Source organism: Gorilla gorilla, chromosome 14 (assembly GCF_029281585.2).
Source record: "Gorilla gorilla gorilla isolate KB3781 chromosome 14, NHGRI_mGorGor1-v2.1_pri, whole genome shotgun sequence".
Lineage (NCBI taxonomy): Eukaryota > Metazoa > Chordata > Mammalia > Primates > Hominidae > Gorilla > Gorilla gorilla.
Genome location: NC_073238.2, coordinates 42,240,767 through 42,254,441, shown reverse-complemented (window position 1 = coordinate 42,254,441; position 13,675 = coordinate 42,240,767). Strand labels below are relative to the sequence as shown.

The 13,675-nt window shown below is 53.3% G+C and overlaps 1 protein-coding gene across 1 annotated transcript; it reads right to left on the bottom strand.

The window, feature by feature from the left end:
- Nucleotides 1-7,793: 7,793 nt before the first annotated feature.
- Nucleotides 7,794-12,358, bottom strand: PDX1 (pancreatic and duodenal homeobox 1). Its single transcript, XM_019039560.4, has 2 exons — nucleotides 11,950-12,358; nucleotides 7,794-8,239 (listed from the first exon to the last, which is right to left on the bottom strand). Exons 1-2 carry the CDS (start codon nucleotides 12,356-12,358, stop codon nucleotides 7,794-7,796), a joined length of 855 nt encoding a protein of 284 aa, XP_018895105.3.
- Nucleotides 12,359-13,675: the final 1,317 nt, after the last annotated feature.

Genomic DNA, 13,675 nt, shown 5'->3' with positions numbered 1-13,675 from the left:
CTAATTTTTGTATTTTTAGTAGAGACGGGGTTTCCGGGTTTCACCATATTGGCCAGGCTGGTCTCAAACTCCTGACCTTGTGATCCACCCACCTCGGCCTCCCAAAGTGCTGGGATTATAGGCATGAGCCACAGTGCCCGGCCTTATTTTGTACGTTTTTGTTTGTTTGTTTCTAGAACTATGAAGTGGAAATAATTCCATGTAATATGTTGATTTCAAATCAGCAGTATTTCCAGACAGATTTAGAAGTGTGGGACTTCTGAATTTTCTAAGAGCATATGTAAATAAGAGAAATGACTTTCAAAATGTCATACCTTTTGGAAATCAGGCTCATTGAGAATTCTGAAAGAGGAGAGATAGAATTTATTCAATGATGTAAATAATTAGCAGCAAAAATATTGTTACACATAAATTTTTTTAAATTGACAGGTAGTACTTGTACATATACATGGGGTACATAGTGATGTTTTACTCCATATTATGTGTGGTGATCAGATCAGGTTCTTTACAGTTTTTAGATGTGTAATTATCATTAGAAGTGAGATTTCAGAGTATTCCACAATGTAGACAAGAATCTTGAATGCGTGCTGATGATATGGCATATATTTAAGGTTTCTATATGCCATTTCTATATGCTCTATGTTCAGGGAAGGACTCCAGGGTGTTCAACTTGAAGTTGAATGATAGAATACTGCTTAAAGTTAGAGCTATTTATGCTTTCAAAAGCCATGGGATCTCATTTACAAAGGAAATAATTTTAATGAAACATCAGGACTATAATTTTTTTTTTTTTTTTTGAGGCAGAGTTTCACTCTTGTAGCCCAGGCTGGAGTGCAATGGCACAATCTTGGCTCACTGCAACCTGTGCCTCCCAGGTTCAAGCGATTCTTCTGCCTCAGCCTCATGAGTAGCTGGGATTACATGCATGCACCACCACACCTGGCTAATTTTGTATTTTTAGTAGACACAGAGTTTCTCCGTGTTGGTCAGGTTGGTCTCGAACTCCCGACCTCAGGTGATCTGCCGGCCTTGGCCTCCCAAAGTGCTGGGATTACAGGCATGAGCCACCGCACCTGGAAGGAATATAATTTTATCATGTGCATTCCATCTTACAGATGTGTAAATATACCATACTTTAATATGGGAATCTGGCATTGACAGTTATCGCTAGGTAACCTATGAGCCTCATCCCTTTCAGCCAGCCACTTTCACTCTGAAATCACCTATTTTTAGCTGCTATTATCTGCAGACCTTGACCTCCCCTTCCTACCCAGTGTTTCCTGCCAGTCTCTTCCCACTGCTCAAGCTGACCATGGGAAGCAATTTCTTGATGGCTGGCTGCCAGATAAGAGGATGCATCATTCCCATTTCTTTCGCAAGGAGGCCTTCTGCTTCCTGCTGCCCTGCCTCAGTTTCCCATTAGGTTTATTGTTCCCACATCTAGCCTGTTAGAGCTGGGTTGGAGCAAAGCTTGATTCAATATCAACCCAGAACTTCCTTCTTCTGACATTTGTAACTGCTTAATTTTCAGGAGGCTTTATAGGTAAATTTGTTGAAGTCGTGAAATACCTTAGTTGTGAACTTCTTTTTTAGAAAGAGAAGATTTTAAAGTTCCTTGTGGTAGTACTTTAGCAATCTGTCAGCTTTTACTAAAGTTTCAACTTTGTGTTATTCTAAAGACAGCACTTCTTGCCTTCTAACGTTGTGCCAATCCAAAGAATTGAGACATCAACCTGAGCGGACGGTTTTCATCATCAGCAATGTCATCAGACACCTGTGAGATGGCTGTGCTGTAATCCAAGCACTTTGGGAGGCCAAGGTGGGTGGATCACTTGATGTCAGGAGTTCAAGACCAGCCTGGCCAATGTGTCAAAACACCATCTGTACTAAAATACAAAAATTCACCAGGCATGGAGGCTGGTGCCTGTAATCCCAGCTACCCAGGAAACTGAGGCAGGAGAATCACTTGAACCTGGGAGGTGGAGGTTGTAGTGACCCAAGATCGTGCCACTGCACTCCAGCCTGAGCGGCAGAGTAAGACTCCGTCGCAAAAATAAATAAACAAGTAAACAAATACACACATAAAATAAAAAGCATATAGGGTGGTTTCCTTGGTCCCTAGACACACCTGATCATTATCACCATGGCAACCCAATAAGACCACCCTAAACCCATGCACACAAACACACATAGGCACATAGGTTACACAGGCATCCTCAGAAACACAAAGATGGGGAGACTCACCCTCAGACACAAACCACACCTACAGAGCGAGAGAGAGAGAGCAGACACACACACACACACACACAGAGAGAGAGAGAGAGAGAGAGAGAGAGAGAGAATGAGACAGAGAATGGGTGGTGGGGAGATGGAAATAGAACAGGTAGATTCACCAATTTGAAAAGGAAAGTACAATACTTAAATTTCAGTCAAACTTAAATGCATTGAATTGAACTGGTTGAAGGAGAGGGTATGGAGAGGGTGGCAGTGCTAGACTAAGGAGGCCAAAATTAAGAAATGAAAACAGCCCTTGTTCAAAAGGAGCATTCATTTTGGGGAATCATAGTGACTTCTGTTTACTCTGATAAATTCAGTCACTGATAATCAATTCAATCTCCATGACGGTATTGACCATCAAGTGGGAAGATGTGATTTGTCTTGTAAAAACTGTGAGTGCTTCCAGGGCAAGCACTGTGAGGCTTCCTGCGTGCCGCAGCAAAGCAGGAATCCAACATATGTTGCTGAATGCGTTCACGCCCCAGTACTGGAGCGAAGAGCAAGTTATTTATGGACATCATCCCTGTTAAAAACAATATGCATGACCCGAAATCATCACCAGCTCTCAGATATTGTATGGTATGGATTTAGCTCTTCAAGGTGAGAACTTCTTCAGGTACTATGTTAGCCCACCTACAGGAAAAACTATATTGCAGAAGAAAATGAGAGGTGTTTTTGTTTGTTTCCCATGCACTATTTTTTGGCACTATGCGATCCGACACTACGAGTCCCCTACGCCCGCAGGAAACAGAGGGACCTGGAGGAAGTCCCATAGCTCAGGCCCCTCGGCACAAGCGTGCTCTCCCAGATACTCCACCCGGGTTCCCATTTTCAATGATTTCCACGTGATGGTATATGGTGAGAAACAAGTGCCGGATTTTCCGAATCGCGGGACTCAGCAGCTTCGACAGAGCCAGGAACACGATCCGAGAGATGGGGGCGCGCACAGAGCGCTCGGTAGGGTCGCCGCGCGTGATCCCCCCCGGATCGCGCGCGTCGCTGGGCGGCGCTCGGTGAACTTACCTTACCTTGGGGTTGAAGATTCCAAGAGGAATGGAGGGCTTGTGGCTCCAGCTCGGACGGTCTCTGGGGCAAGGAGGTGCAGGAGGCTGCGCTGTTGGATTTCTCTTCGGGGTGAGCAGGGCCGGGCTGTCCTGCCGGCTCTGGAGCACACATGCCGAGCCAGCGCGCACTTGGGTAGGGCTAACTGCGTTCAGCTTTGGCAGGAGCTCTGCTCTTCCTCTGCACCCAAGGCTACTTCCTCCGTTCCCCCACCCCAGACCTTTTGAAGGCCACTGGTGTCTGTCCATTATGAAAGGAACGTGCCAAGCCCGAAGAACAGAGGGAAGCTGACAGCTCCCGGAGAAGTCAGGTACTGGGGTCAACCCTGGAGTTCTGGGACCAGATCACTTCCTTTGCAGAAAAGTCTTTCCCGAAGCCCAACTGGCTGCTTTTTTCGGCTTCCTTGGAGATCTCCTTACGGCCCCCTCACTCTGGAGAGCCCGGCACCGTGCACAGGCATGCAGTTCCAAGCGCCCTCGCCCCTCAGGGCCCACGATTCGCATCCACTGGCCAGTTGGCGGAGGGTGGCCGCTCAGAGTTTGAAGTACACATATCGGGCCCCACGCGAGTCTCCCTGTGGGGTCTGATCCAGGAGGTATCGGTCCAGCTGCCTAAGGGGTCGGGACGGAGCCCACCGTCCCGCCTCCGAGGCTTGGGTGGAGCCCAGAGGGGCGCTCCGCGGCATTCATTCCTTTCCCCATACTCTCCTCGAGGTCTCTCCGCCGAGCAGGACTTCGCTCTCCGCTGCCTCCCTGGGCCTCCCTGGAAGGTTGGTTTCTCCTGTTAACAACGCATCACCTTCGCCACCCCCACCAGGCGTACGGGAGACACCAGGTCCTGTCCTAAACTCTTCAAAGACACATCATCTCCTTACCGCCTCCTTATGAGCCCACTGTATAGACGAGGAAATGGAGAGTTAAATGATGTAAGCAAAGCCACGAGTAGTAAGGAAGGACTGAATTCAAGCCTAGGGCGGCGCGACCTCCGGAGTCCGAGCTCTTCCCCGCGGGAGGCGCAGGCTCCGGTTGCCCGAGTCTCTGCCACCCAGAGAATTTCCAAGCAAAGCTCTGATCCCGGGCCCAACCCTGGTTAGTCGGAGGTCACACGCCTGCCCGAGTCATCCCGCGCCCTCGGCTGCCCGAAGACCAGTCTCAGGCAGCCTGTGCCTCTTCTCCTCTCCTTGGCGAACCCTCAGGTCTCGCGGACAAGCAGCGGCTGGCCCAATTCGCAGAGCGAAGTCGGGGCCGGAGCCTCGGAGAGGGCGGCGGCTTCTGCGTGGGGTCCGAGGACAAGTTTCTGCGCCTCCACCAACTAACTGGTCGGCGGAGCTGCAGTTCTTTGCCTGGTGAAGTTTGCTGTGGAAAACCTAGGGAGTTTATTTATGAGGAAGGGCGTCCTGAAACTAGGCAGTGTTCGGCAAAGATCAGTGGGTAGAGGAATAAAACTCATCAACAGCGACAGTGTGGGGGTTTGCCAGAGGGGAGGGGCTGCCGGGGGACTGGTGGGGGACTTTAGAAACTCCACAACAGCAGCTCCCGATTGCCTCTGACGACGACGACGATGACAGCCTAAAACAATAGCTACTGTTTGTGGAGGGATTCCTAGATGCCGAATTAGCATTTTACAGGTATTTCTTGGTTTAAACCTCACAGCAACTCCATGAAGTAGTATTTGCCTCCACTTTCTGGATGAAGAAACGGAGTCACTGAGAGTTCGAATCATTTTATCAGGACTTCGGGCTGGGCCAATATTTGAGGGACCAAGGATGCGAGCGCAGATTTGCCCCACCCCAGAGCCCAGGCGGGTGTGGAGAACCGCAAGGAAAGAGCACTCTCAAGGATGCGCAAGTTCCCCTTTCTGATCCAAGGAACTTAATTTTATCCCGAGGGACTCGATATCTCTCTCCAGTAAAACAAAACAAAACGGCAACAACAAACAGCGTCTATCTTTGCAAAAAGTAAAAGAAAAGCAGCGACTCCTGGGAGTGAGGTACTGGTACTGAACACAGGGAGCGCCGGGGAGGGCCGTCGGGTGCACCACCGGGCTAAGGCGCCCATCTGAGAGCTTCCTGCAGGGAAGAGCAGAGTGGTCCTAGGGGTTGGAAGCCCTCTAAATCCGGGCATCTTTGTCTCTAACATAAGACACTTTTGTCCCTCGGCCTCCGGGGACGGAGACTCATCCAAAACAACGCTTCTTTTGGAAGGGTCACAGAAAACGGCCTCGCCTGCGTCCTCAGCTTTGGGAGGAAAGAGGAGACCTGACCATGGTGGGAGCCAGCGGCGGGTTTCACCACCCGCAGCACTGAGGCGTCAGGTGGGTGGCGCTTGGCTCTGCCAGGAAGCAGTATTGGCCAGCAGTACTCCGAGTTGTCTCCCACGCTCTAGACTATATTACCCGAGAAAGTCATGATGAGAAGATATTCTTAAATTAAAAATAAAACAAAACTGGATATTCATCCCCTCACAGGGTGCTCCAACTCAAAACTCAAGTGCACTATTTCTTAATTACCTGGTTTTTCCTGATTAGTACCGAAAAAAATAGACGCTGATCAGCCTGGCCATCATGGCAAAACCCTGTCTCTACTAAAAATACAAAAATTAGCCGGGCGTGGTGGTGTGAGCCTGTAATCCCAGCTACTCAGGAGGCTGAGGTAGGAGAATCCCTGAAAAAAAGAGGAACCTGGGAACGACAGAATGAGACCCTCTCAAACAAAAACAAAAACAAAAACAAAAAACAAAACAAAACACGCTAATTTAATTTTAAAAGTGAATTCGAATCATCCCACTGCCAGAAAGATTTGAAACAAAGTGAGGAGAATCAGTTTTCATCTCTTCCCATATTATCAGTATTTATTAAGCATTTCCCACAAACATAACCCGAGCACAAGGCCCAGACCTTGAAAAGAAGATAGACCTGGGATGCACAGACCTGTTTGTAAATAACTGTTAGGTAATTTTTAAAATGTTAAATAAGATAACTGGTTTTCCAAACCCTCCAATCACATACGTTTTCATAGTTTCTAAAGATGTGAAGGTCATACTGACTCGTGAACAGTTGTTGGTTTCCAAGGCGCACCAGGCCACTGTGCTTGTCTTCAGCACAGCCTCTACCTCGGAACAGGAATTACATCCACATCCTAAATAGAAAGTTCCGAATATCTTTGGTTTAGTGGTCACCCAGGGGTCCATCTTTCTCCCTCACCCCCAGATCCAGGCCCGTCCCCCCTTGCCTTCCCTGTCAGCAGTGTGGAACTGGAGCACAGGGACCCTTGCACTGCTCCTAAGCCAGCCCTGCCGCTGCTCGCCCTGCCTTGCAAGATGTTCTCTTCCTCAGAAGAAAGGGGTGCAAGTTATAAGATGTGCAGTAGTGAAGTGTGCAGCTAGAGAAGACGAAGAGGAGGGATGAGAAGGGGAGGTAGAAGGAGGAGGAGGAGGAGAAAGAAAGAGGTCAGGAAGAAAGAGGGGGAGGAAGAGGAGGGAGAAGAAGAGGAGGAGGAGGAAGAGGACGGGGAAGAAGGGGAGCAAGAGGAGGGGGAGGAAAGGAGAGCAGGTGGAAGAGGAGGAAGAGGAAGAGGAGGGAGAAGAAGAGGAGGAGGAGGAAGAGGACGGGGAAGAAGGGGAGCAAGAGGAGGGGGAGGAAAGGAGAGCAGGTGGAAGAGGAGGAAGAGGAAGAGGAGGGAGAAGAAGAGGAGGAGGAGGAAGAGGACGGGGAAGAAGGGGAGCAAGAGGAGGGGGAGGAAAGGAGAGCAGGTGGAAGAGGAGGAAGAGGAAGAGGAGGGAGAAGAAGAGGAGGAGGGAGAGGAGGGGGAAGAAGGGGAGCAAGAGGAGGGGGAGGAAAGGAGAGCAGGAGGAAGAGGAAGAGGAGGGAAAAGAAGAGGAGGAGGAGGAAGAGGAGGAGGAGGAAGAGGAGGACTCACTGTATTCCACTGGCATCAATTTCACGGGATCTTTGAAAACTCAAACATTTCCTTTTAATTATTTCTAAACTTAAAGGGGTCGCCCGAGTAAGAATGGCTTTATGGGCAGATTAAGGTACTCGGCCCAGCTTCCCCGCTGTGTGTGTTAGGGAGCCTTCCAATGTGTATGGTACAGTTTCCATGGTCTTTGAAGAGCCGGCTTCTCTAAACAGGTCCCAAGGTGGAGTGCTGTAGGAGGGCAGGGATGTGCGCAACAGCCACAAACAACGCCAATCCAGTATCGCTAAAAGAGGGCCCCAATACTACAAAAACCAATGGCTATTTTTCTTCCGGAAGGCCTGCCAGCATCTACCCGCGGGGCCCCAACTGGCACAGGCGCCTGAGAGAGCGGGTTTTCCCCTTCGGTCTAAGGTGGGCCCCGCAATTGCCGCCCCATTCAACTGCCAGGGCGGGTGGTCCACGCCCGGGGTCCTCCTAGGCACTCTGCTCCTCCTCGGCGAGTGGTTGAAGCCCCTCAGCCAGGAGCAGCTCCTGCCTCTCATCGTGGTTCCTGCGGCCGCCGAGGCGCGACGCTGGAGGGCTGTGGCGACGCGCTAAGGCCAGGCGGCAGGCGGCCCTCTCGGGCGGCAACGGGGGCAGCGGGCGGCACAGCACCTCCGGGGGGCGGCGGCGGCGGCAGCGCCAGAAGCTCCTCGCCGGAGGTCACGGCGCAGTCCTGCTCAGGCTCCGCGACCCCGCCACCCCCGACAGCTGTCCCGCCGCCGCGCTTCTTGTCCTCCTCCTTTTTCCACTTCATGCGGCGGTTTTGGAACCAGATCTTGATGTGTCTCTCGGTCAAGTTCAACATGACAGCCAGCTCCACCCGGCGCGGCCGTGAGATGTACTTGTTGAATAGGAACTCCTTCTCCAGCTCTAGCAGCTGTGCGCGCGTGTAGGCCGTGCGCGTCCGCTTGTTCTCCTCCGGCTCCGCAGCGTAGGCGCCGCCTGCGGGCGACACAGGGCGTGAGTGTGGCCCCCGGAGCCCCGCACAGCCCCCACCCACGCAGCCCAACCCCTTCAAGGGGGGCCAGGGAGCCCTAGCCCTACCAGCTGCTCCCGCCGGAGCCACCAAGCCCCAGCATCCCATTTCAGCGCCTAGCGTAGGCGCGCGAAGCTCTTCCCTAGTAACTCAAGCCCTTCCTAATAAAGATAGCCTTTTTATTGGAGACCAAACTCGAGTCAGCTCTCGCCGTGAGCCTAAGCTTGGCTCTGCCAATGAGTGGTCCTTGAATGCGCTCATATAATCGGTGTTAATCAACTGATTGATGTTGATTTAAATGTATATAATAGTTAAACCGGCTGGATCCTACAAAAGCAATAAAACGCCTTTAATCCAGGGCTTAAAAAAACCTCCTGATGGTGACCCACAAATGTGAGAAATACATTTCGGATCGTTGTGTAGTTCACACACGGACACTGTAGGTCAGTTATACTGACAAATCTTAAGGACATAAAACAAACGTTTACCACGTATGATGCTATCTACTTTTCTCTCCATTATCTGCTATTTCGTTTAAAAAATACTAATCTCAACCTAGTAAATTGATTTTATGACCTGCGAATGGGTGCAACCTGCAGTTTGAAAATCTTTGTGCTAATGGAGACTGTGACACATTTTGTTATATCTGACCATGTGTTTCCTCTCTCTATAGTTATATCGTAATTAGTCCCAACCTGAGAGCCAGCAAATTCTCCATAATTGTTTTAACTTCAGCCGGACTTCCGCCCGCGAAGTGAAGGAATATTGTTCTGGGGGTCACGTTGGCCAGGGCAGAACTCTGGCAGCTCCAGACTCTATGCCCTGGATCCCAAATGCCCTCAGAGGTGTTGAGGGGAGACACAGGGGCCCTAGCCCAGCTGCAGAACCGACAGCCCTACGGAGGAGGTGGTAGTGGTGCAGAAACAAGCCTCTCGTGTCTCCAAGATGCAACAGGACGCCCTGGCCCAGGAGGTTGGAGACCCACATTCACTGTTTGCCGCTGCGCTCAGCCAGGTCCCAATCTTTTCTTTTCTGTGGAAAATACTGACTGCACCCAGGCTGTGGACGCTGGAGCGGGAAGTTCCACCAAAGTTCCGGGGAGAGGCTTGTCTTAGAGCAAAAGCAGGGGACATTTCTCCTGTGAATGTTGGCTAAGCCTTAAGGAATTGAAAGGCGGGTGTGTGTGTGTTGGGGCGGGGTTAATTTCGCGATGGAACCCTACTGGGTTTCCCCCCAGGTCGAGAAGAGGCGCCAGAAGCTGAAGCAGAGGCTCAAACCCTAGTCCAGGGAGAGTTCTACTCCCTGGGGGCATCCCCGAATCTACCTGGCATCCCACGCCTGGGAGAGAAGCGAGACGGGCCTTCAATAAACATTTTGAAAGGCTCTCCAAAGTTTTTACATTAAACCCAGATGTCTCTGGGTTCCTGCCTTAGGCTGCGGGCTTCGTATAGTTCCTGCGAGAGGGCTTCGTGAAGTCCCTGCGAGAGACTGCTCAGGGAGAGACTTCCTGGGGTGCACTATTCCCGGGGGACCTGTGCTCAGCGCGACGCGGCAGGGGTGGAGGTTGAGGATGGTGGGAAAAGGTCAAGGTCGCCAAGCCTGGGCCCTTCCCCAAGGCGCAGGGTGATGCAGTTTAGGTGCTAGCTGGACAGCGCTGCTGAAGCATTTGGGGGTCAGTGTTTTTCAAAACGTCTGTTGCCATTAGCATTCAGATTCGTACTGCCAGTGAGAGCCCTTTTGTCACTTCGCTCTTCCCAGGGGCAGGTGGGTTTGCAATTTTTGAATTTCGGCTCCATCGAAGTTTCCCCTAGAGGAACGCGGGGATAGCAGCCGGCCCCGCAGACGGCTTCCAGGGGAAGAGAGGGGAGGTCGTCTCCTTCCCCGAGAGTCGAGCATGCAGCGGGTTAGAGGGCGCCAGCAAAGGCCTGGGGCCAACTCGAGCCCGAGAGTGTCGCCCTCCTTGGGTCCCCGAACCCTCGCCAAGGCTGCTGATTTGCCTTCTGGTTTTACTTTCTGGCTTCTTGGGTCAGCCTAAGCCCAAGTCCTCCAGAGCAGAGGTATCACCCCTTGGGTTGGGATAGGGAAGTTACTCCACCTCACAAATCCTCTTTCGGGACCCTGATGTCGCCCATTTCCTGAGGAAGGCCCAGGGTGGGAAAGGAGGAGCTCCGAGGGCCTAGGAGGCCAGAAGAGAGGTCTGGAGGGGAGGCAGCCCTGGAAGAAAAGTGGGTGAGGACGGGGAGCCCCCCACCTTAGTTCGAGGGACTGTCCTCCCGCCTCCTAAGAACCCCGCATTTCCGGAGACTTCAAGGCCTTTGGCCCGGGCTGCGCGAGCTGGATAAATTTGCAGAGGCGCCGCGGCAGCTTCTGGCGCCCCTGTCAACCGGGTTTCGCTGGAGGTGGGGACGATTGCAGCGCAGTTCAGCCCTCGTCCTGCCTCAGGACCTTCGCCTTAGCAAGAAAGTGAACTAGGAAGAAGAGAGTCCCGTGGACCCCAGGCAAGCTGGGGTCCGCCTCCCTCTCCCGCACAAAGCCCCTCCTGGCTGCGCCTGGGGTCAGTGTCAGGCAGGGCTGGCCAGACCCCGCAGATGGGCGCTGAGGATTTTCGGGGTGGGCCGGGGGACGCCGGCTCGAGCTGCTTCCCCCTACTCCCGGCTGCCAGTTGAAAGGAAAAGGCAACTATTTGCGGTGCAGGTGTGACCAGAAGTGGCTGAGGCACGGCAGCGATGACAGTGAGTAGCGGCGACGACACAGGCCGCGCCGGAACTTGCCGCTCGCGCGGGGCCGCGAAGGACCCGGGGGCTACCCCGTGCCTCCGGCTCCCGGCCCCGGGGAAGACCTTCTGTTCTCTGCCGGCGCGGAGGGACGCAGGAACCAGGCCTCTCGCCTCCCCACCAGCTAGGCAGGGAGCGCCCATCTCCTGAAAAATTACTTCCTGGGAAGCGGTGCGGGGAGACAGCTTTAATTGCTTTCGGTTGGTGAAAAACGAATTCCCTTCCCAGATTGCTCTCCTAGCTGCCAGGCTCTGACGTTGAGAGGCCGGCTTTCAGCCTCGCGGTGAGCCCCCGCCTTGCCCCAGCCCCTTCCTCTTTACTCCTATCCTGTTTCCCCAACCAGGGCAGCCGGACACTGCTGGGTTGGGTGCAGTTTCCTTTCCCTCCCTGCCTTTCTGCACCTACCTGGCGCCCCTAGATGCCTGCCCTTCCTTAAAGAAGCGCGGGAAGTGAGGGGCTCCGGGGCTCCGAAGGCGATCTGGGGCCTGGGTCCGAGGCACCCATGTCCCTACTCGGCTTCCTCGATGTGCACTACCAAGGAGTCCTGGGTTCCCGGATCCCCTGCTCGAGGAGGATCTGTAGTGTCCGAAGCCCCGAGCAGGACTCAGCCTCGGCTCTCTAAGGATGGCGCTGGGAGCGCGGGCTCCTGGGGCGAAGATGGGCTCAGCGAACGGGGAAGGAAGGAGTGTACACTCCCAGGAGAGCTGGGTGGGAAAGATGCTTCAAACTGGACCAGAGAAGCACTGCTGTGAGGGATGGGCTCGGTAGCTCCCTGATGTAGTTTAGTCCGACCCGGGATAATCCAAGGCGCCGGGAACAGAGAGAAGGCTCCTGGGAGCGCTTGGAGGTAAGGCGGCCGGGTGAGAACCGGAAAGGAGAAAGGGGTGGGGAGCCAGGCTTACCTGCCCACTGGCCTTTCCACGCGTGAGCTTTGGTAGACTTCATCCATGGGAAAGGCAGCTGGACGCGGTTGGGCTCCTCCAGGACGCCCGGCTCGGCTCCCTCCGGGAAGGGCCCGGCGGGCGGGTGGGGGAGCGCGAGCTGAGCCGGGAGGTGGTGGTGAAGGTGCGCCACCGCGGGGTCGTCGGCGAGGGGGGGCACCTCGTACGGGGAGATGTCCGGGGGGCTGCCCTGCTCCAGCGCGCCCAGGGCGCCAGGGAACGGGTGCGGCGGCGGCGGCGGCGGGGGCTGGCGGCCGATGTACAGGCACGCAGGGGGGCTGGCGCTGAACTCCGGCGCCGGGCCTCGCTGGAACGCGCATGGGTCCTTGTAAAGCTGCGTGGCCGCGTAGTACTGCTCCTCGCCGTTCATGGCTGCGGCCCGGGATTGGGCACCGGGAGCCGGGAGCCGGGAGTCGGGAGCTGGAGCCGGGGACTTGGCACTGTGTGGCGTTCCCACTCCCGGCGCCACCCCTGCTCGCTTTGACAGCTCCGCACTGATCTCAGAGGGAACCCACAGCCAGCGCGGACCGGCGGGCCGGCCGCCGCACCATAGGCTCCGCGGGGCCCCACGTGGTTCAGCCGGGGGCCGTGATTGGCCTGGCTGGCCGCACTAAGAGGCTAGGCCCAGGTACCCGCGAGCACCTGCTTTTGTTCCAATTTTCTCTCTCAGCTGAGTTTGCTGCACACCCCTGAACGGGCAGCTGGCGGTGCTCTCCAAAATGGGCGCTCACGAAAACATTAGAACCACTCATTTATAGAAACATTTTCACCGTGGCTTAAACGTTTCTATTTTCCTGTATTTTTCTATTTTCCATTTTCCTATATTTTTTCTATTATATTTGATAATGGACATAGTGTGTTTGTTAATTGATGTAGTTTACAAGGAGACATGTTGAGTTTTTAATTTTTTATTTAACTGTTGCGGAATACGATAAAAAAACAGTTTGCAGACCCAGCTCTCTAGGTCAGAAGCATTTGATTCTATTTTATTTATGAAGTTTGTTCACAGCCACAAAGATGTCGGTTAAAAAACACACGAAACTCTGGCATTCGTTGTGTGTTTTTACTTGTGGATGTGCTGCAAGTACTTCTGGGGTGTAAACGGTAACTTCTGAAGCATTCACAGAGACTTTTTTAAATTCTTTTTTTAAAAAATTGAAGGGTATTACAAATTTTGGTTTTGGAAAATTGGGGCCCATTTGGCCAGCCCGGAACGTAGCTTCCCAATACAGCGAGGGGGAAAGACGCGGCCTTCCTCTTGGGGCTGCGAGGCAGGGGCAGGTGTTGGCACGGGGGTTCCAGACCCTTGACGACTCTCTACGGGCCGGGACCCTGGCGGAGTTTGCCGGCAGAGAACACTCACTCTCTTCTGCTTGCAATTGAAATAAGGCAAGCAGGAGAGGGAGAAGTGGAGGAAGAGTTACATATTTAGAAAAACAAATAAAAACGCTGCATTTTCCATGATAACATCTGTGCTTGGCTTCAAACCATTCAGTAACTTCTGGGCATTCTGGGGTCCTGACTTAAACAGGGCCACTTTTTCTGCACCCACTGACGCGGATGGATGACCTCCGGGTGGCGGTGACGTCCAACCCCCTGCCTGGGCATGATCCGCTAGGCCTGGCGGCCTGACCAGCCTCTGACTGGATACTCCCGAAATGAGGACGTTTCTCGAAACGCCACCGTG